Source organism: Orbicella franksi, chromosome 4 (assembly GCF_964199315.1).
Source record: "Orbicella franksi chromosome 4, jaOrbFran1.1, whole genome shotgun sequence".
NCBI lineage: Eukaryota > Metazoa > Cnidaria > Anthozoa > Scleractinia > Merulinidae > Orbicella > Orbicella franksi.
Genome location: NC_138148.1, coordinates 20,634,226 through 20,657,019, shown reverse-complemented (window position 1 = coordinate 20,657,019; position 22,794 = coordinate 20,634,226). Strand labels below are relative to the sequence as shown.

The window sequence follows — 22,794 nt, the reverse complement described above, 5'->3', positions numbered from 1 at the left end:
GGATAGCGGTGATCGCAGAGATGGTGGGAGTGAAAGCGGTGGTAGCATGGCTCCACTGTTAGCAACTGCTAAGGGAACGCTCTGAGTCATGCTCAATGGCGCTGGTGGCGTTTCTGGAACTGGCTGATCACTGGAAAGTTCTGCGTTGAATGGTAAGACATCGCTTAGTGAGTCAGAGAGGATGTCTGCGTCGTTTAACTGATTATTAACCACTTCGCTTTGGTGTTTGTTCTTCAGGGCGGTAAGATCGGCCACGATCTTAGTCAGCTGTCTGATTTTGTTCCTTCAGATCATCCATTATGTCTGGGAACTCGGTCTGCACAGCCACTTCTGATCTTTCGAGGACGTCTCGTCTGTCACACTGAATGGATGCCATTTTAGTTGTTTTAGCCTTCTCACTATTAATACGCTGCTGTTTTAACCAGGCCTGTTTTTCATCCCGCTCTCTGATGAATTCATTCAACATCTGCAACTACCAATTCAAAAAGTATGGGCGGTTAATTAGGTGCAAAACGAATAAAAAAACTTTGCCTCCCGTTTTAACCTGATTTCAAGACTGCGCGCGCGCTTTGATGATGCGCGCACGTTTTTTTCTTGTCAGAATTGCCGAATTCAGCAGATAACAGAAGACTGACTGGGAAGTTTACTTTTCGCATGAAGAACACCTCTATACCACAGGTACTTGCGTTACGGTAAGATAGCGTTACATTAGAGTTACGGTAGTAATTCACAATCGTCAGAAAACTAACTCGAGAACTAAGTAAAATCACTAACCATTATAGTTCAGGGGGCGAATATTATTTGTAACAAAAAATTACAAGTCGCGTGTGATGTAACTCAGATAAATAATATCGTATTTCAGCTTCAAAACATTAATTAATATTCCACGTAAAAGACAAGGGAAAAATTTCTTCGATACCCATGGTAAATCACACAATAATTACATTTGCATTACATTTACACAAAGGGCATCCCAAGTAATTCAAGGAAAGTCCTGGATGGGAGTGTGTATGGCATGAATCCACTTCAAAACTCGCAACGTCATTTTCAGCAAACTTTGCATTACATAAAAACATCTAGTTCTGCAAAGATTTTCTAGCTCTGCCAGATCTCTAGAGTAATTGGTTTACCATAGTCAACACTTTTAAAGTTTTATAGATGAAAGAAAAATTAACATGCAAGTTCGAAAGCAACAAGTCAAATTTTCCCCGCCAGACAACGAAACGATGGAACGCTATGTTGCGATAAAGATTAAATTACACTCTACGATCAAAAAAAACTGTGAGAAAGCGAAAAACGTTCTTTTCAGGCAATCATTGTTATGCTTTGCAGGCCAAGATTCAAGAAAGATGTCAAAGACGAAATTTTTCAGCTGCCAAATGTACGAAATGTAATCTGAAACAGATCATGCAATTGAATTGAATTCAAAACATTTTACCCAGATACTGCATGTTCACGCTCAGGGCTCGAAAAACCCCCTGTCCGGTCGACTAAATTTTTGATAACGATTTTGACAAGAAAAGATAAATTTTAGGCTCAAGGGTAATCAAGTGTTTAGATGAAGCTTGATTACAATTTATTACAATTTATAGCGTTGTTTTGTTGATCGCGTGACGCGCGGTCACTGCTCAGAAGTGGTTGCCTAGCATGTGATCAAAATCTGCCCCGATCAAATTTCTTTCCGGGATTAAAGAATAGCCACGTTGGGCACAAAAATGCTGTGTTTATTACTTAAAATTTTAGCAATTTTCTGCGAGCATTTTGCAGTTTCTCTGTACAAAACTTAACTCAACAACGATATATTAAAGCTGTAGAAATTGTACGCGAAAAGAAGCCGCATATTTCTACCGTGAAAAGGAAGCCAGCATTTTTGATGCTAAAATCCAGGTAAATCTCTGTTTACGGCAAAACATGCAAGTTTGCTGGTGATAACATACTTGGGCGCTGCCGTGCAAAATGAAAAGTATTATATTATTAGAAATGGATGAGTAAGTCATCAGAATACTTTCAGAGTTCCTGGAAGATGACTTAAAATAGTGTTTCTTTCAAACGAAGACGTTTTCCGTCAACTGAAACTATTTTTCATTCACCCAAATGAAAAAATATGCCTTCACTGGCTTTTTCAAATTCGACATTTTCACTTATGCAATCAAATTGCCTTCAAACTATTTTTCGTAAATTACGGTAATTCATGACATTTCTAAACAAATTGAACAGCGCGCGCATTTAGGTAAAGTCTATCCCCTGCGAAATAAATTCCCAGTAGTCTGGGAATTCCTAGGAATTCCTAGGAATTCTTAGGAATTCCAAGTTATTCCAAGACATGCAAATTATGCTTTAACCAAGACCTTGGAATTTCTGGGAATATTTGGGAATAGTGGAAGTATGACTGGGAATTATTGGGAATTCCTAGGAATTCCAAGTTATTCCAAGACATGCAAATTATGCTTAATCCAAGACCTTGGAATTTCTGGGAATATTTAGGACTAGTGAAAAGTATGACTGGGAATTATGGGGAATTCCTAGGAACTCCTATTATTTCCCAGACTGTTTTAAAAAATGTGTTTGGAATATCTAGGAATTTTGGGAACAGCTAAAACACATGAAATATCGTTTTTGAAATTTCTATAAATTTCCCAAAATGTCAAAATTAAAGATGAACTCAATGCATGAATCAGTTTCTGTGAATTAGTAAGAATCAACAGGATCATTTCCCTGGAGTTCCATACCTTTTTATTGTTGTCAAGCTCCAAGGTAATTATTTCCAAACAAATGTTACTACATTAATTCCAGTTTAAGTCTGACAACTCAACATAAAACTATAGCACTCATAACATTGCTTTTTAGATCCAACCTGATTTGTTAGTGTATATGTGCCCGTATGGACCCTTAAATCAAACACCCCGAGTTTAACTGATAGCAAAATGGATGCTCTCAGATTTGATAAATAGATTAAGCAAAAAATTCCTGTCAGCATAAATGTATATATGTTATTTACAATTTCAATAAAACCAAAAGTATATATATGCATGTATATATTTAATATAATTGTAGATTCACACACATACCCATCACAGCCCACTGTTGAACAATTTTTGACTTGATCCTTTATGACTTTAGGAAAAAGAGGAAGAAGACATCTCTCACAGATGTCAGAAATGAAAAGCTCACAGTTTCCACACACTTGCTGTACATTTGTAAAACTGTACTGTGACATTCTCTGGACAAATTACCCGTAGTTTCATTAAAACAAGGATATCTTTAGCAGCCTCTCATTGTCATACAATGTCTTGAAATTAAGGCCAGAATAGCCATACAGGCATATTCTTTGGCAGAAAATGTTTTTTCTTGTGAACAATTAGTTTCACTTACATCAGGGGAGTCCAGTGAATGGCCGTCAGTGTCAGAGTTCTCAATTTCTTCAGAGGAGTCAGAACTAGAAACTTCAACATCATTATCTGAATCACTGTGTGTATTACATCAATTGGTATTTCTGTAGTCTTTTCAGGTACAGTGTATAGGCAACTCAATTTCATCAAATGCTTCTGTGAAGCTTCAATTCTTGCATAAAGGTTGACTCCATAGTCCATCAAAGCCATCCACAACATTTCTGCCAACAGCCATCTCACTCAGGTGAGCCGAAAACTCCGAGGTGTTCTGTTCATGGTGCTGGAAATGATCTCCAGGAAAAAGTGATGCAAGAGAGGGAGATGACATCAACTGGCCCGGGAAGACTGCTTTAAGCAATTTATGTGGTCAAATCTTGTAGATTTTGGTATGGGTAAAGTGGGATCATCAATATGTTTCTTGTATTTCCTTGTCCTCGCGGTCACTTTAATTCATGACACAACAAAATCAAAAGAATAAAAAAGATTATGAGTCAGTGGGAAACAAATAAATAACTGACATAAATAAATGACAAATAAAAAAAACCCTACATCTTGATGTATTGAAAAGACTATAGATCTCATATAATGTTAATCCTTATAAATAATTCAAAGGAAAAAATGATAAGCATTGCAAATTTCTACTTGCTGCATTGTGCTGACTGGGTGTTGAAACAAGTGGGCTCTCAAAATAGATTTGGTGGACTTACAACAAGCTTAAGCTTATTTCGCAGAATTTATCTCGTTTTCTCAGGTCGATCTGAAACCTTTTAGGTGAATCTCGGCTTTTGGGGTTTTTAAAGAGCACACAATGCATTGCTTAGTTTGATTTATTTAGAATTATAGCTTATCATAACAGAAAATCCCTATAAAATTGGATTCCTTACCTTTGCAGTGAACTTGATTTAAGTGCCTCACGATCCTTTGTTATCTTGACAACCGTCGGGAACAGATCAACTAGTTAAAGTACGTTCCATTTTCCTCGATTTCTTCGTAAAAGGTTTGTGTAGTTTTTTCCTTTTGAAGCAAGACCCATCTTTCAAAAGACCACCAAAACAGCGTGGAAAGGGGAGCAGACTTACCATCGAAAGCGACTGGTCTGGCAACCTCATTGCCAGTCTCTCTCTCCTTCTTCTCCAGTTTCCATTCTCTCCTCAACTGATCAGCTGAACCAATCACAGCACGCGAATTTTCACATGACTATCCTTGTGACTGAACGTGACAAAGATCGCGTTAGTCATTCTCTTTTGGCGCCCATCTTTGAATTCAGCGTTAACGGTTGATCGCTCGTGCGTATTAGTAGATTTCACTTCCAAAATTATATCAAAATGGTTTTTGCTGCGGTCCTGTGACTAGAAGAAAACAGCGTGAGTGTCATTAACGAGAAACATGTTATTCTTGGCGAAGATTTGGAGCTAAAAGAAAGTCTTACTGTGGATGTTTCAACGGGGAAAAATTCAAAGGGCAGATTACCTGTATACAAAATTATTTGGCGAGTAATTGAATTCAAGTAACCTTATATTATACAACGTAAATTCTTGTATTTAGACAAAAGCTTTTGAATGAACTTTATCATCACGAATCATACACGAGTGGGTCACTCAGTCATAGCATGAAATGAATTCTGGCTAAAGCAAAGTTGAAACAATTTAGGTTGCCCAGAGTGCGTGCCTAAACAATTTGATTTGCGAGGAACAAGTCGTTTCTCTCACCTCACTTGTTCAAACGAAATAAATATAGCAGTTCTCTCTGATCCCAGTCAAAGTTCTTGACAAAAACTCCAATGAGGCAGCCACAGTGTGCATGAGTTTGATGTCTCCTGTGTGTTTCAGCCTGACTGTATGGCAATCCGTGTTGATCTTCAATTTTTGTCCATCTGTATATTCTTTTGTGTTTACTCTATTATTTACAGTGTAAATGTTCCTTTAATGTTTTAAGTGTCTTTTTTAATCTTTCTAATGTCTAAATTTGGCTAAAAACCGTGATATATATATAGTGTATCCTCCAATTCGAGAGTTGTTGATACACTTATAGAAGAAGGAAAACCTTGATTTAATCTCCTGTAGGCTCAAGATTTATGTCACATATTTATCAATAGTATACAAGCACCTTCACAATTATCAAGTCTTCTCTTTTAACATTTCAACCAGCTTACAGTCGGGTCTTAATTAGCTGCATGTATTAAACTGTGAGCACATAAATATTTGGATCTCAGTCTTACAGTACCTCATATATATCGCAATGTAATGTATTTTTTTAATTTTGTTTTAGGTGTCATACAACAAAGATGAACATGAAGAGGCTAGCTGTTGACACCCTAATTAGAGGGCAACAAAAGAAGCTTCGGAATCAACAGAAATAACTGAACAGCAGCTAAGTTTGCCCAAACTCAGCCTTTTTTTTAATTTTAAGGATTGTTTCAGTTTTGTCCTTATCATTGATTCCTTACATTCATGAAAATCCAGATTTGTTCCACATAATAACAATAATTTAAGCTAAAATCTTGTGTATGGAAAATTGTTGGATTTGTAAACCAAAAAAGTAAGTAAATTATCTGAAAAAGTTCTCTTTTTATCAAACATATAAAAGTTTGACCTTCATATCTGTTTTCAGTTTTACTTTTGATTCTTGATGTAATGAGAAAGAAACAGGATAATTATTCTTGTTTAAATTCATGAAAGCCAATGTAATAAACCATTCATTTAAAACCTGTTTGATGTGATATCAGTGACTTTATTTGTTATTTTAATACTGGGCATTAATCATCAAAATTTTGTCTGACCTACAAATGATACAAAATTCCCAGTTTTTCTCAGATTTTCCAATAAATTCCAACCTATTCTCAAAAAATCCTACAAATTCCAAGTTATTCTCAGAAATTCCTAGGAATTTTTTAGAATTTTAAGGAATTTTCAAGGTGAGTATATTTCAGTTGGAATTCCTAGGAATTCCGAGTCCGAATTACCGTGAAAATTCACACCTCAGATTCCTAGGAATTCATAGGAATTCTTAAAGTTATCTCACAAGGGATGCTCGTTGGCACTTAGCGTTAGCTACAACTAGTAGTTATGAATAAATACTATTGAAAAAAAAGAAGAAAAAGAAGAAGAGGCATTCAAACCAGTGAAAGAGCGGTTACCGGTCGTTTCGATACATGGACGTACTTGGTTTACAGAACTAAGAATATTCACCCCCGGGTATTCACCCAATTGTTTTTCTTTTTCACGCGTAAACTATACTTCAAGTGATCAAAATTTTTGTGTAACTTCAATGCTTGAGGTCATATCGAAACGACTTGTATCAAAACAACTAACTTTATATTGGAACGACTGGTTTCCTATAGCAAACATGACTGTTAACAAAATAAGGGGCTTCGACTGGAAGCTGCATTACTTAATAATCTCAACTGACATAAATTTATAATCAGTCCAACTCCAACATCAAAACAAACAGTTCATGACAAATTTCACTAATTTCTTACATGGAGCGAAGTAACTTCTGTATGGAGTGAAGAGACTTCGACTATGGAGCGAACTGACTCTTGGTTGGGGCGAAGTGACTGGGAGCGAAATGACCATGGGGCGAAGTGACCGTAATTGAATTTAACGAATAATTTAATGCTCGTTTGATGAATCTTGATAAAAAATTGCTCAACGCTACAAGCTTACCTCGTCACTAGAAGTTTTTCGTTTTTTCGACGCATTAGCATCCTCGTCTTTGTTGCTTCTTTTCTTTCCAACAGAAACCACTTCCGAGTCAAAAAGCCCTGCGTTCGTTTCAACGAAAGCCCTTTCCTCTTTATTAAGGTTATCTTCGTTTTCTAAAAATTGAGAAAATGCAATTGTCATAAAACCTTTAAGGACAACAACAATTATAGCAAAAACTTGAAACGCAGCGAAACATCAGTAAGGTTCCTTAACAATCATCGAGAAAAAGATTGGAAAGGGCGAAGACTACTTACCATCTGTCGCAATAACCATAGCTTCTAGCAGTTTGCCTCCACTTTTGACCGTAACCATGTCTCTTGTATTTGGTGCAGTCTCCGAAAACAGCTTCCCTGTCTCTTTCGATCGAAGTTTTTTCGTTTCAATAACGCATGCACTTTTGTCAACAGCAAAATACACAAGACACAGTTGTGGAACTTTGGTAAGGTTGCGTAAAGCCATTACGAACCTCTAGTAACAATCAAGCACAAGGCTGTAATCACAGTGATACCCTTTTGCTCGTCTCAGGCTTTTATGCCTGAGCAATAAATGATTTATATTCAGTCTTTTGTCTTCTTTTAGCCACCCCTAACAATAAGTGCGATAACTACGAGGTGCTACTTTGATAAACAATACCTTTTGAAGAAGGCAAAACTAACAAGTCTTTTGGCGGTGGAAGCAAAGCTGCCGTGGCAATGTCCACGCGAGTACCGCTTTATAAACTTAATAAGTGTTGAGAAAAACACCCATTTAAGATCGTTCATGTGTGGACGGCAAGCTGAAAACGCTAAGTTTGCAACCGTTTTATAAACTCGCATCGCAAGATTTTTTCTTTATTTTTATTATTTTTAGAGCTCAAAAGGAGTTATTTTATTTTCATGTATTATTCTTTAATTACAATTGGTTAAAACTTCTTGAAAAACAGCCAAAAGTGAAGGCAGGGATCTAAAAGTGTTAACTTTTGTATCATTTCCGAATCATTGAATGCTTTTGCGGTCAACGCATCCTTGAAACAGTTCATGAAGCTAATGTCGGTTCGAATGTCAGACAACTCGCCCCCTGGACAATTCGCCCCCAATCTTCAGACAACTTGCCCCCAATATAAAAACACCTATGTTACGTTGGACAAATATATTTTTATGCTCAGAAGGTAATAATTTCTTGAAAGAAGAAGAAAGTTTGTTTTTTAAAGTACATTACGAGACCAAGACTTAGGTTTGTAGCCTTGATTGTAACAATCGCGTAAACACATAAACGTGACCATTTCATAATCCAGCCACAACATTTGAAGTAATTGAAGTGAAACAGATCTAACTGTTTATGTTTTATGTTTTGGAGTATTCCGCTGTGAAAGAACAAACACCAGACGCAAATAACAAACAATTTTGATCGCAGACGTAAACATAGCCGCCATAAAAATATATTTGTCCAACGTAACATAGGTGTTTTTATATTGGGGGCGAGTTGTCTGGAGCGAATTGTCCAGGGGGCGAGTTGTCCAGATTGGGTCGGTTTATACGTCCGCAAGCAAAAAGGATTAAATAAAAACTCGAAAGCCCAACACTTTTTCAAACTGGATTGTTTTCAGAAGCTTTTCCCGATAAGATATAAGGAATTTCTGATGTACTAGTCTTATCGGTATTTCTAGATTATTGCGGTATTCTCGGTTCGATTAGGCCATTTTCAAACGTCTTGCTACTCCCTTGCTAAAATAAACCGGCTCGACTGTAGAATGACTCTAGCAAGGGCCTCGAGTGGTTTTCAGAGGTCAAATTTAATTCAGCTGTATTAAATAGATGCTGTCAAAAACAAACCAAAAATTAGGAAAACGATTTAGCCACCTAGAAAAACTTATTCTAACAGGGATCCTGACTCTCCTGATTGTTTCAACCTTACGTGTCGTAAATTACCACGGGTAAAATCAGGTGTCATACTATGGAAATCGGGGTAGAGAGCACTACAAAATCAAAATCTTGTTACTTTGTTAGAATTAAACGTTTGTAGTCTGAGAACAGTGCTGCCTGGTTTTAAATTATGGCTTCGGGCTCGAGAAACAATACCCACACACACTTGTAAGTTTACAAAACCTTACATTTTGTTTAATTACTTGCAATAAGTCTTCAACCACATACATTAATGTAAAAAACCGAATAAATAGGCACTGCATCTTTACGAAGATAATTTTACAATACTCTCAATTAGCTATCAGTCACTCGCAATAAAGTTAACAAGTTCTCAATCTGAAACAGGTGGAGCAACCAAATTTTTGGTTCCGTCACGACAAAACTCTCTGATTTCTGTATAAAGATACTCGGCACGCTCCCAGTTGATGCCTTGGGGACTGACTATTTCGGGGAGCTGACCAGGTTGCGGGAGCTGATTTCTGTTTTGGAGAAGGTTAATGGCCTTTTCTTCCGAGAACCAGTATTGCTTGCAAAATACAGCTCCTGGGAACTCCTTGTCAAATCAAAAATGATAATATGATTTAATGTTAGGTAATTTCTTGTAGAATTGTCTTAGGTAAGTGGCCCAGTCATATGTAGGGACACGAACTGCTCCGTTGTGTAAGCCGACAAACTCGGCAACGTTAACTGAAGCAGATTCTTCGACCGCCCTGGCAATGTCAAACAGAGATGAAATAAAGGTACGCCTTGTCTTTCGCTTGACTAAACCAAAACACCAGTCAGGGGCAAACTTTGTGTGTCCGGGCAACAGAAAGTCATAGTTTATACTACTGTGCAGTTCATTGTTTACACGCCACAAATAGTACCACAAAAACGGAGAATTTTTGTTTTGGGCCCCGCAGTTGTCTGCATGGATTTGTGTGTGAGTCTCGCCTAATCCATGCTGCTCAAAGAAGTAATGGACGTAAGAAATTGTACTGTTTGTTCCTTTCCCTGTCAAAACGTTTTCGTCAATAAGAAAATTGACTTGGTGTGGAATTGCTTCACAGCATACGCCAAAGAGTCCACATTTTCTTGGCGTCTTAAAATAGATTGGCCCTGGCTAGTTAGGATTTGCGGGATAGTGCAGCTGTTGTGCGTAGTCGTACGAGTAATGTACTGTTCCATTGTATGAGCAAGGTCTCTGTCCAAACGCAAAATCGGCTTCTTCAAGATGTGCTTGAACATGGGCTTTCGTTTCCTTACATACCATTTTGTAATATTCTTGTTCTCCTGAGGTTAGACGGAGATGTTCTTCTTGTCTTCTGACCGCATCCACTTTCTCTGCTTCAGATAAATTGGCACTTTTGTTAATCTGACTGTTGTTTTTCTGGCATGTCCAACATAAGTCAGTTGCAGGCCGCATAATCAAAATAAACGGACATAGCTGATTCCACAGGTCGCAGAATTTCGAATAGCCCACTGATGTTTGTCCCGTGCTCGTACAGATGTCGAAATACTTCTTCCAAAGACTGTTTTGTGAGGTTGGATGGTAACAGCTTCACATCAATCCTTTTGAAACCTGGAACACGTCCAGGGAGAAGGAGGGCTTGTTCCTCAGCTACATTTTTAATGAATTTGACAACTTGTTCCACTGTTTCGGTAGACGAGGCACTACTCAGAAGCCTTTTCGAGTTTCCATGGGTGCGCAAGGTCAATCCATTCTTCCTGTAGTGCTTAACGAGACTGTGAAACCGGTAGGATTGAAGACAGTGCAGAAATAGGAAGGTTTTCTTGCAAATTCTTTTTCTGTGGTAAAAGAAGCACATTCTTGTGCTTTGGTGATTTTTTTCCACTCTGCCGGAGATGCTGGTTTCGTTACAGTGTAAGGAACTGTGAATGATTCCCAGTATGACCAGGTCCAGTTCAGCAGATGATAGTTCATTGCAGTTGTTTCGACACTGTGACATCATCTAGGCTCAGCGTTGCACTACATGCCATCTCTCCCGCACCCATTTTACATTTACAGGTTTCGGAGTAAAATACTTGCACTTTAGCACATTCGGTTTCGTAAATTTCCATGAGCTCAAAAGCATCATCTCCCGGCTCATCTTGATCAGCGACACCTTCATCGTCAGAACTGCTGTTGGAGTCTGAATAATCATCCTCTTTATCTTCTTCCTCGACCTCTCTCGTTTTGAAGTACATTTCCTCGACACTTTCTAATTGATCTAAATCTTCCGTTGTGAAACTTAAACAGTGAGAACGTTCTGTTGCGTTGCACGCCATGTTTACTGTGTTGTGTTTTAACGTTACAAGATGTCAGTTTCAAGTAACTATGGTAACGAACGGAAATCATACCCAATAATAAGACACGTTTGCAGCAATCGAAACACCTAGCTCGCAGTCTGTTAAAAGCACGAGTTTTAGGTGAGTGATTTATCTCTCTTTCGTGGTGCCAACTACAAGCCTTACGTAATATTTAAATGGTACGAATGCTTGATGTTTAGTACAGTGTAATCATGCGAACATTTTACGCACAGAAGGAAAGTAAAAATCTTCAATGCTGTTTTGGCTTTGTTATGTTCACAAGACAAATTGTATCGACAACAAGTTATATTTTTTCAAGAGCCACATAATGGCTCTTGATTTTTTTCAATAATTTACGGTCGTGTTATTTCATTTCTCATCTTTCAGCGTAAGGTGCGAGCGCTTGTGCTTGGAAGAACTTTTTACATCAGGCGCCTTTTTTGGCGACCGTGATTCAATTTTCATTAATTAAGTAACTTTCACAGCACTGTAAGAGGCTTTCTTACTTAACCTCTTCGGTGCTACCGTGCCATATCGCACGACTTTAACACGCTATGAAGCGTGTCTTTTAACACGCAGAAAATAGTCAAAAGATTTAGCGTGTTAAGATGTGCAAAAGAAAAGCTACCGTGACACTCTTTGTTTCCTTATTAAATATGTGCATATGCGTGTCAGATGTCACGCTTAGCGTGCCGTGTCATCGCACGCATGCCCGTGCTATCACCATTATGTTGGAAATCCTCTGGAGGGTCACATTTACTCCATTCTTCCTGCAAGCACAAGCAATATGTCCTCTTGTGTTACAGTTGCGACGCGTGGCATTTCTAAATATGCATTTTGTAAAGTTATGGCAGAGATCAGAAAGATAACTTTTTATTCCAGCTAACGAGTACGAGCACACGTGTATATTCTGTCTCGTCCTACTGCGCATGCTCAAAACCTGATATGTTTACATCTCCACCCTAAAAACTTTGCCGGGTGAAAGAAACAAACTTGGTTTCTAAATTGGAACCTAAATAACGCAAGTATTGTTCAAATTGAATCCAACGCAACAAAATTCTCAGACGGCTAAGCCGAGTTGTTCTGATTAACAAAGTTTAAAGGTCCAACCTTAATGGCTTCTTTACAACACGACCACTTCTGGTTGTCAGATGTTGGTCGGCACTTCCCTCACCAACTGTAGCTGGTTTCTGGGGTGTCTGGGATAATCCTGGTGACGGGACTTGGTGAGATGTAAATGTAGGTGCACTGGGCTGTGGTGGATTGTCTTGGCTAGAGAGCAGTTGACCTTCAAGGCTTGGTGCAACTTGGCCTGACGGTTTTGACTGTATTCTGTTGCGCCTTAGTTCAGAACCACTGTTTGTCTCTACAATGTAGGATCTTGGCTGGTTCATTTGCTCTTTCAGTGTTGCCGGAGTCCAGGTCTTGGTTTTTGGTTGAAACACGGATACTGGTTGGCCTGGTACTAGCTTTTGTAGCTCACGTGTGGACTTGCCATCATGCTGCTGTTTCTGAACATCTTGGCGGTGCTGCAGCTGATCTTGGTGGCATTCTTTTGCTTGTGACCGTTGGAGTCGTCCACTGCTGGGTAGTTGTGTGCGATATTCTCTATTGTTCAGTAACTTGGCTGGTGATGGTAAGTTGCTATCGACAGGTGTGGCCCGGTATGACAAGAGCGCAAGATACGGGTCCTGTCCTGCAGCCTCGGACTTCCTTAGAAGGTTCTTTACGGTTTGTACCATCCTTTCTATGAATCCATTGCTCTTTGGATACACTGGTGAGCTAGTAATGTGATTGATACCCCATTGGTCACAGAACGCTGCAAATTCCTTGCTGCTGTATTAAGGGCCATTGTCAGATACCAGGGATTCTGGTATGCCATGTTCTGCAAAGATTGATTTGAGGTGGTTGATTATTGCAGCAGATGTCGTTGAGCTCAACTTTCTAACGATGGGGTATTTGCTGTAATAGTCTGCGACTAGTAAGTATTGAGCACCTCCATAGTCAAACAGATCGCATCCAAGCCTCTACCATGGATAACTGGGTACATTGTGTGGATGCAATGTTTCTTTTGGTTGCTGTTTGGAGAACTGTGCGCATGTCGGACAGTTCTCTGTCATCTGTTTGATGTCCCTTGATATGCCTGGCCAAAACAGGTTGTCCCTTGCTCTCAGGAGACACTTCTCTGTTCCCATATGTCCTTGGTGTATGATTTGTAACATCTGTGGGCGTAGCTTACTGGGAATTATGAGTTTGTGTCCCTTGAGAATGAGGCCATGTTCAACACTCAGGTCCTCTCTGAAGTTCCAGAACTCTTTCAGGTCTTGTGGGCACTCATTTGGATATTCTGGCCATCCATGATGCACGACATCTTTTAAGTGACTGAGTACAACGTCTTGATCAGTGTACTCTCGTACTTCATCTAGTTTGGCAGGGCTGGCTGGCAGTGTCGAGAGATTGTGTCCAGTTCCACCACGGGGACTTCGTTGTCTTCTGCAGGGGGCTCCATGTGGCTAATCCTGGAAAGGGCGTCTGCTATCACGTTGCTTTTTCCTTGAATGTACCTGATCTCCACGTTGTATTTGGCCATTTTAAGTAGGAGCCTCTGAAGGCGTGGTGGTGCGCTCGATATGCTCTTCTTCCAGATGCTTTCAAGCGGCTTGTGGTCAGTTTCGATGACCACCTTCTTACCAAATACGTAATGGTTAAGCTTTTCAAGCGACCAACAGGCAGCAAGTAACTCTCGCTCTATGTTGCTGTATCGAGACTCAGTTTCAGTTAGTGATCGACTGGCATAGCACACTGGTTTGCCCTCTTGCATCAACACACATCCAATGCCTTTAAGGCTTGCATCAGACTGGATTAGGTTCTCCTTTTCTGGGTCGTAATAGGCTAGGACTGGTACTTCAGTGATTGCTTGTTTGAGGTTCTGGAATGCCCTTTGGTGTTCTGGTTGCCACACGAATGGTACATCTTTTTTCATCAGCTGTCGCACAGGTTCTGACACTTGGGCTAGAATGGGTGCGAACCTGTTCAGGTAGTTAATCATGCCCAGAAAGCACTGCAGCTCTGTAAGGTTCTTCGGGGATGGCATATCACGGATTGCTTTGATTTTGGTTTCGCCAGGGCAGATCCCGTCGGGGGTCCATGTGAGCCCGAAGAAGGATGCTTCCTTCACTTTAAACTGGAATTTGTCCGGGTTAAATCTCACATTGTTCTCTCGCTGTGTCAAGGACAGTTAGTATGTGCTGATCATGTGCTTCGGCCGTGCCATAGACAAATGTGTCATCTGCAATACCGCTGAGCCCTTCAAGTCTGCCAAAGACCATATCCATTTTTTCTTGAAACACATCTCCACTGCACGTAAGGCCAAATGGAAGTCTTGTCCATCTATGCTTTCCCCATGGGGTGTTAAAGGTGCACAGCCTACTGCTTTCCTCGTCAAGACTAACTTGCCAAAATCCACTGCGTGCATCAAGGATACTGAAGTGGATGGAGCCGCTGACTTTCGGTATCACATCATCTATGGTTCTCACATAGTAGGGGTTGCGCTTGATTGCTTTATTGAGATTCCGAGGGTCCAAGCACAGACGGATCAACCCGTTGGGTTTGATGGTGACCACAGCAGAGTTAACCCAAGGGGTATATTCATCTTGGACCTCAACCAGAATTCCAGATTCTTTTAACTGGTCTAGCTCTTCTATGTAGGCTTTCTGTAGTTGTACTGGAACCTGTCTTGGAGCATGCTGTACTGGGGGAATGTCAGGGTTAGTTTCGATGTGGTACGGGGGTCCTGGAAAGCAGCCAATTCCTGTAAAGACATCCTGATATTCTTCCAACAAATAGTCCTTTGTCAGTGGGAAGGGGTGTTGTTTGCCTCTGATGTCAAATAGTTTGACAGTATTTGCATTGGGCATGGGCTTTTCACTTTGTACAACATTCTGGGTGGTTGCATTTGTGCTGGCTGTGACTGGCCAGTTGAGCTTTAGGAGGTTCAGGTCTTGTGCAGACATGTTACCAATTATGGCAGGGCCATCAACGTCAACAACTTCTGCTTGGATAACTCTGGGGTTGGAATTGTTAGGACCGTTCACATATATCTGGCAAGATCCAAGATTTGGGATCTCGGCTCCACCATCAGCAGTTAACTTCACTGTAGGTTGTTGTAAGCTTAGTGTCTCAGGGCTTAGTTGCTTGTATAGGGACTTGGGTATAATGTTTGTTTCAGCACCTGAGTCTATCTTACAGAGTGCATTCATTTGTTTTCCTTCTGGCTTCAGTGCCAAGGAGACTTCTAGCAGAGCCTTTTCTCTACAGGATACAACGTTTACACTCATGGCCAGGGGTGTTGCTTCAATTGGGCCCAGGAACACATAATCATCTAATGATTGGGTAGGCTCTGACTCAGGTATGGCATTGTTATTACTAGTAGCTTCAATCTCATGCACATCCTTCTTTTTAAGTTTTGAAAAGCATACCTTGGCAAGGTGTCCCACCTTTTGGCAGTAGTGGCACGTTGCATTTCTTGCTGGGCACTGTTCATGAGAGTGAGGGCCCCAACCTCAATTCCTGCAGAGCTGCATTTTTCCTGACTTGTTGCCTTTTGGGTTTTGCCTTGATCCACCGGCTACTGGGTTCAGCTGGTCGCTTTGGAATTGGTTTCTCCTGGTTGAGCTAACAGGGTGTACTGCTGACACTACTGGGTTCATTAGCTGAAGCTGCTTGTCTGCTGATTCGTCTGCTTTTGCCATTTCTCTAGCTTTACTAAATGTCAGAGCATTTCCTTCTTTGAAACACTCCTTTCTGACATGGTCTGAATTCATGCCGAGTACAAGGAAGTCTCTCAAGAATCGATCATGATGTTCCGATGGATAGTTGGCCTCTTTGACAAGGATTCTAAGCTTTGCAATAAATTCTTCTAACGATAGTGTACCTTGTCGAAGATTGTGTAGCTCCCAGGCGGCGATCAGCTCGTTTGAGTGAGGTTTCACGTAGTTTTCGAATTTCTTCCAGTAGTTTTCCAGTTTCTTTTGTTCGTCTGCCGAGAGGCCCCAGCTGTTGAACAGCTCCAAGCCGTGCTCACCGGCCCAGTAAAGCAGGTGCTTACACTGAATTTCTTCGTCAATTTTGGCCATCGGGCCCGTAAAGAGCAGTTCACAGCGTTGTTTCCACATTTTGAAGCGTGAGTATAGGTTTTCATCCGTGCTCCAGTCCATGGTTGGACCCTTGTCAATGAATGAGGCGCTGGCGGCCATGTTGTTTTCTTGAATCGATCGTACACGTGTCGTTCGGAAATTACTTCACTCTTCCACCTTCTCCAGTGTATCGAGCTAAATGGTATGTTTGGTTACTTCGCTATCCCACTTCTGACACCATGTAAAGTTATGGCAGAGATCAGAAAGATAACTTTTTATTCCAGCTAACGAGTACAAGCACATGTGTATATTCTGTCTCGTCCTACTGCACATGCTCAAAACCTGATATGTTTACACATTTGGATCGCACATGGCCAGCATTTCCACGTGAAAAACAAGCATAAAAATTCAATTGGAGAGGTGTAGGCAAGTTTGGACGGATACCTTGACGTAAAGGAGGAGGTACATGAATTCTTGGAAAAAGAATTGACCGATAGGGACAACAAAACGGAAGAATTCTTGGAAACAGAATGTACAGATTGGGTCAGTTGCTGCTGAATTTGTATGCTTTCCTTTGCTACAATTTCATCTGCTATAACCACTTCCAAGGCTTGTTGAAATGTGTGATCTTCAGTGAGGAGCTTTTTACGGGTCACTGGATTTCGAATGCTGCAGACGAACTGGTCTCAAAGAGAATGGCTCGGGAATTCCCAAATGTGCAAGTTGTTACCAGACGTCTCAAATGGGTGCTGTAAACAGAGACAGTTTCATTTTCTTCTTTAAAGCAATGATGGAATCTATAGGATTTTGTGACTTCCAATTGTTTAGGTTTAAAATGCTGCTGTAGTAACTCACATACCTGCTCGAATGTTTTGTCTCGAATGTTTTTCGGATTCACCGGACTGCACAAATCACAAAGAATGCTGTAAGTCTTCTTGCTGATCACAGAAATCATTACGGCCACCTTTTTCTTTTCTGCTGCAGCAATAACTGCTTCCGATGCACTCGTTGGATAGCACTGCCACACTGTGGTAGCACCCAGCATTTTCTTGTCTAAGTGCCGCAAACTTTATTGGGGGATGTTGTAGAAGGCACAAACGTTGTACCTGGTCACAAATGTAATAGTCACAAGTGTAATAAGGTTTGGTCACAATTGTAATAAGGGTTCAGACATAGGCACAAACATGAAAAGCCCTGCCATTCAAAGTTGATGTCGTCATCAGTCAAAATCACTCTAGTTTTGTTATTTTACACATCATCTAATGCCTCAGATGCACTTATTAATTAACTATAAAGGTTTTGTACAAATTAGGTGCTGCTCTCAACTTATAGCGTCATAAGGTATATCCAAATTAAATTTTAATTTGCTTCAATTTCATTAAGTGCCACCAACAAAACCATCAGTACAATCTGAGTGATTCATAAAAGAAAGGAAAACTGTCAAGCAATAACATGAACACTATTCAAATGCTCAATGTCCTCAACTGAGGAAGTGAAAAAAATCCATTGATCCAGTGTGATAATTTGAACTTGAAATTCAACTTAAACAACACAAGTTACAATACGCACAGGACGAAATATCAAGAATCCATAAACAGAAACGTGGTAGAAATATGTGAAACCATGGCGGAAACACAATGGTTAACACACGTTTCCGCTGGCAATTTGGTGACGTTTACTCATGTTTCCATCGCTGCAGTCACAGCGGAACCGTACCACTTTTTTACATATTTCTGTCAGGTTTCAGTTGAAGGAAATAAGCGTTTCCGCAAGCGTAACTTCATGTTAACATGTGCGGAAACACAGGGTAATGTTCCAGAAATGTGAATTTTTTATATTTCCGTCGACGTAATCAGACTTAAACGTTCACGGAAATACAAGTTTATGTTCCGGAAACATATTTTTTTTTCTTGTTTCCATTGACGTAATCAGACCAAATGTCAACAGAAATACTAGGTTACTTTCTGGAAACAGGTTTTTTTCTTGTTTCTGCTGATGTATTCAGATATAGAGGGGACAGAAACACTAGGTTTTGTTCTGGAGACATCTTTTTTTTCTTGATTTTTTAATAAATCGGGTTCTTTCAGCACTTGTTATTCTTGATCTTTCTTTGTCATTACAGGACAGGTAAATATGTTGTGATTGTGGTATTTTATATGGTTATATCATATCTATGCTCTACTGTTAAATCACACAAATATAAGAGCGATATTTTCTTTGCAGCTTCAATCAATTTATTTTATTATTTTCCTTTTCATCAATCGATCGACCGGTTACACCTATTAATTAATCTTTTTACTTAAAAAATACATGTATATTCGTTCCTCATCATTTGAACATGACATGCCTGAAATTCCTTTCTTAACAAATGAACATCAAGACAAACTTACAGCTGGTATGTATAAAATGTCAAATGTTCTGAAAATGTAGCGAATTAGTCGCTGCGGACTACCCAGCAAGGGCCATTAGGTGGGTGTGGGCGTGGTGATTCCTCTTCAGTCCGGCTGACACGTGCACTTGTGCGACGTTTCTCAGTTGGTTGGGCCAAATATGCCTCGTCCAGTTTCGCTTTAATATTTCTCATTTTACTCTTCTCCCGTGGAAGCTTTCTGATCTTTCATGGTCTTAGGCCACTCCTTGGCTCTACTGCGTCTTTTTCGCAGCTTTCCTCCAACAAAATATAATGTAATGCGTCTGGGGAAGACAGAATTTCTCTTGCCCTTCTCTTGTCTCCTTCAGACAGCACTGTCAAGGTGTCCAGACAAGACAGTCGTCGGGAAAGTTTCTAAAGGAAATAATTGATCAGGACAGGTGAGAATCTTGTCAGAGTACTACTGAGATGTTTAATCGTTGCTAAAGCTTCAAAAACTACTATTTCAGTAACATGATTTTAAGGAAAAGCTTGATCATGAGGCTAAGCTAATGCTTGAAATAGAAAAAAGACATGGAAATCAGCTGCCTTAAGCTTGAGAAGAAAACCACATTGACATTGTAGCAGCTGAACATCAGCGGAGGATGCTATGAAGCAATTTAACACACACGAATGATTGATATCAAGAGATAATTGCATTATTAATCATATTTTCTCTTGTTGTTTTGGATTTAAGTGACCCGTCCTGAAACATCAAAGACAAAATAGCTATCAAACTGGCCTCATACAATTGATTTAAAATACTTACCCTCTTTAAACGATTGCTTTGCTTGATTTGCCTTCTCAAAACTGTTGTTTGTTTTCCTTGTTTTATCATCCCTCATGGTCTCCAATGCTGATGAACAGCAGTTAATTCAAAATGAATAGAACATGCTAGTTGACGAGGTATAATGTCGGTACAAATTGGTAGAAATCACTCCAAGAAAAGGGGGTTGCCATCCAAATGCCATTCATTCAGCGATAGGAGCTTACAGTATTGAGTCGTTTTTTGTATATTATGTGGCTAATTTGACCTTAGCCTATGAGCAGTCTCTCTAAATAAAGTCAGTGAGAATAAACAGGAAAATAAGTAAAAGTGCTCGCAGAGCCTTCGGAAAAAGAGCCTCTTCTTCTGGTGCCCATGCTCCTAATAGCTCACAGCTTTGTCGCTTGTGTAATGCACGCTTTCAATATTTTCACCTTCTTTGCCCCTGATGTTAGAGCAGAGACTGTCCACAGTCTACTTTAATGTAGTTGAGATAGGCTCGATTGTCTGTACATAGCACTTTCAAAAATGCTCTCATAGAACAAAACCTATGCAAATTCTATGGCCAGCTGGTGTCTTATTGGAGGAAATTCTGCTGCTCTTGTAAAAAAATTAGGAGAGAGGCTTACCTTTGGATGGTTAGAGGTGTATCGTACACCCTGTATGTCCCAGTGTGGCTGAATTTTACTCAGCTGTTATTTACCACAAAATCACCCAACCACCTCAAATGACCCAATCTGTTCCAGCAACCTAATTGGCCCAAATGACCTGACTGCCTCAAGTGAACCAATCTGTTCCAGCGACCTAATTATCTGAAATGACCTAACCACCTCTAATGACCCAATCAGCCCAAATGACCTAACAGCTTCAAATGACCCAACCATTCCAGCAACCCAAATGTCTCAAATGACCCAACCACCTCAAATGACCCAATCAGCCCAAATGACCTGACTGCCTCAAATGAATCAATCTGTTCCAGTGACCCAATCATTTCAAATGACCCAACCACCTCAAATGACCCAATCAGCCCAAATGACCCGACTGTGTCAAATAAACTAATCTGTTCCAGGGACCCAATTATCTGAAATGACCTAACCGCCTCTGATAACCCAATCAGTCCAAGTGACCTGACAGCTTCAAATGACCCATCCATTCCAGCGACCCAATTATCTCAAATGACCGAATTACCTCAAATGACCCAATCGGCCCAAAGGACCCAATCTGTTCCTGTGATGCAATTATCTTGAATGATCCAACCACCTTATTTGACGCAATCGGCTCAAGTGACCTGACTGCCTCAAATGACCCAATCAGCCCAAATGACCCAATCTGTTTCAGTGACCCAATTATCTCAAACGACCTAACCACCTCTAATGACCCAATCAGTGCAAATGACCTGACTGCTTCAAATGACACAATCCATTCCCGTGACCCAATTATCTCAAATGACCCAACTACCTTTAATGACCCAATCTGCCCAAATATGACCTGACTGCTTAAAAACCTCAAATGACCCAATTGGCCCAAACGACCCAATCTGTTCCAGTGATGCAATTATCTCGAATGACCCAACCACCTCATTTGACGCAATCGGCTCAAGTGACCTGACTGCCTCAAATGACCCAATTAGCCCAAATGACTTGTTTGCCTTTTAAGGCAAACCTTGTTAAAACAAGGTTATTGGCCGCCAATTTGTGAGCTTCAGTGTCAGAATCTGCTTTTGGAATGAGGGTGACAACCCCCCTTCTCTGTGAAATTGACAGCTCCCCTCTTGAATATGCTGTGTTTAGACTTTCAACTAAGTCGCTAGCTAGAAGCTCAAAGAACTTTGTATAGAACTGTACTGTAAAGCCGTCTTCACCTGGTGATTTTCCGAAATTGAAGGTTTTTAAAATCTGACAGCATTTTGCGATGGTTAATTCCCTTTTTGAATTTTCTTTGTCATCATCACTCAGCTTAGGAAGTTGCATGGAGTAGACGAAGTCTGTGAAGAGTTCATGTAAACCGGCATATTCTGACTGGTATAGACTTTGATAAAAATTTTCAATTTCTTGTATTAATTGCTTGTGACCAACTCAGTAATAGTCGTCTGATTGAAATTTTTTGCGTCCACATTGAAAAAAAGCTTGTTGGTTTCTCTCCCTGTTCGGTCCATTGAAGCTTGGAGCGAAAGATCGCGTCTTCACCCCTCTTTTCGTAGAGCTATTGCAATTCCTTTTTTTAGCTGTTCCTGCAGCGTTAATTTAGTTTCTAAGTTACCATCACCCTCATTACTGTTGTTGATAAATGCTTCCGGTTCAGCAAGCCGTTGCTGTAAACTTTCTAGGTAACCTCTAGACTTTCAGGCCTTGCATTTTGCGTATTGAATTATGAAGCCCCTCAATTCCATCTTGATCATTTCCCCTGTTAGCTGTTTATCATCCAATTCACAAAATTGTTCACTTATGGCCGAATAACTAGTCTCGATCAAGCTGACAAAGTCATCATCAAGTACCAGAGAGTTGTTGAACTTCCACAGACCAGGCCCTCGTTTGTTGGATGTCAACTTAACATTTAACCTTACCGCTCTGTGATCCGGGGCAATTGAAATTCCAATAGTAACATAAGAAACTAGATGAGACATTGAGTTTGCAATTAAAAAGTGGTCAATTCTCGATTTCATTTTTAACGGTTTTGATTCACAAGTAAATAGTTTTGCATTAGGCCTTTTCTTCCTCAACATATCAATCAAATCTAATTCTTCACACATTGCAATTATATAATCACGGTATGTCGTTGGTCCCCAAGGTATTCCACCCCTCTTGTCGATGGCACCGAGAGCAACATTCCAGTCACCCCCAACAATAAGTCGGCTGACATTAGCTTTTAGAGAGTAAAAACTGATTTAAATCTTTCACAAAGGTGTTTTACACCTGAAGGTTGTTTTGGAGCATGAATATTGCAGAGGGATATTTTGAACAGAATTTATGTTATGTTGGCCACAATGATTCGCCCTTCAGAGTCGCTGCAAGAATATTCGGTTTGAAAACCGTTAAGTTGTGGGCTTATCAAAATCCAGATGCCATGCAAGTACAGAATTTCTCCTCCCCATTCACTTCTCCAAACAATTTCGTCTTCAGGTTCCGAATACTTCTCCTACAGAAAGTAAGAATGGCAGTTTTGGTCTTTCAAATAAGTAAAAATAGATCTGCGTTTCTTCC

General features: G+C 40.1%; 2 protein-coding genes across 2 annotated transcripts in view; both read right to left on the bottom strand.

The window, feature by feature from the left end:
* LOC145485612 (uncharacterized) overlaps positions 1–22,794 on the bottom strand; it is a 194,857-nt gene that overhangs the window by 5,133 nt on the left and 166,930 nt on the right. The window lies entirely within an intron of this gene.
* Positions 260–11,903, bottom strand: LOC145483734 (uncharacterized). The gene is made up of 2 exons (XM_081462283.1): positions 7,055–11,903; positions 260–472 (listed from the first exon to the last, which is right to left on the bottom strand). Exons 1-2 carry the CDS (start codon positions 7,232–7,234, stop codon positions 260–262), a joined length of 393 nt encoding a protein of 130 aa, XP_081318409.1. The 5' UTR covers positions 7,235–11,903.

Bases quoted from the DNA above. Each gene is read 5' to 3' on its own strand.
- LOC145483734 (XM_081462283.1), bottom strand. From the start codon at position 7,234: ATGACAATTGCATTTTCTCAATTTTTAGAAAACGAAGATAACCTTAAT. The intron at 473-7,054 runs GTAAGCTTGTAG...TTGAATTGGTAG, and splicing joins GAAAAACTTCTAGTGACGAG to TTGCAGATGTTGAATGAATT.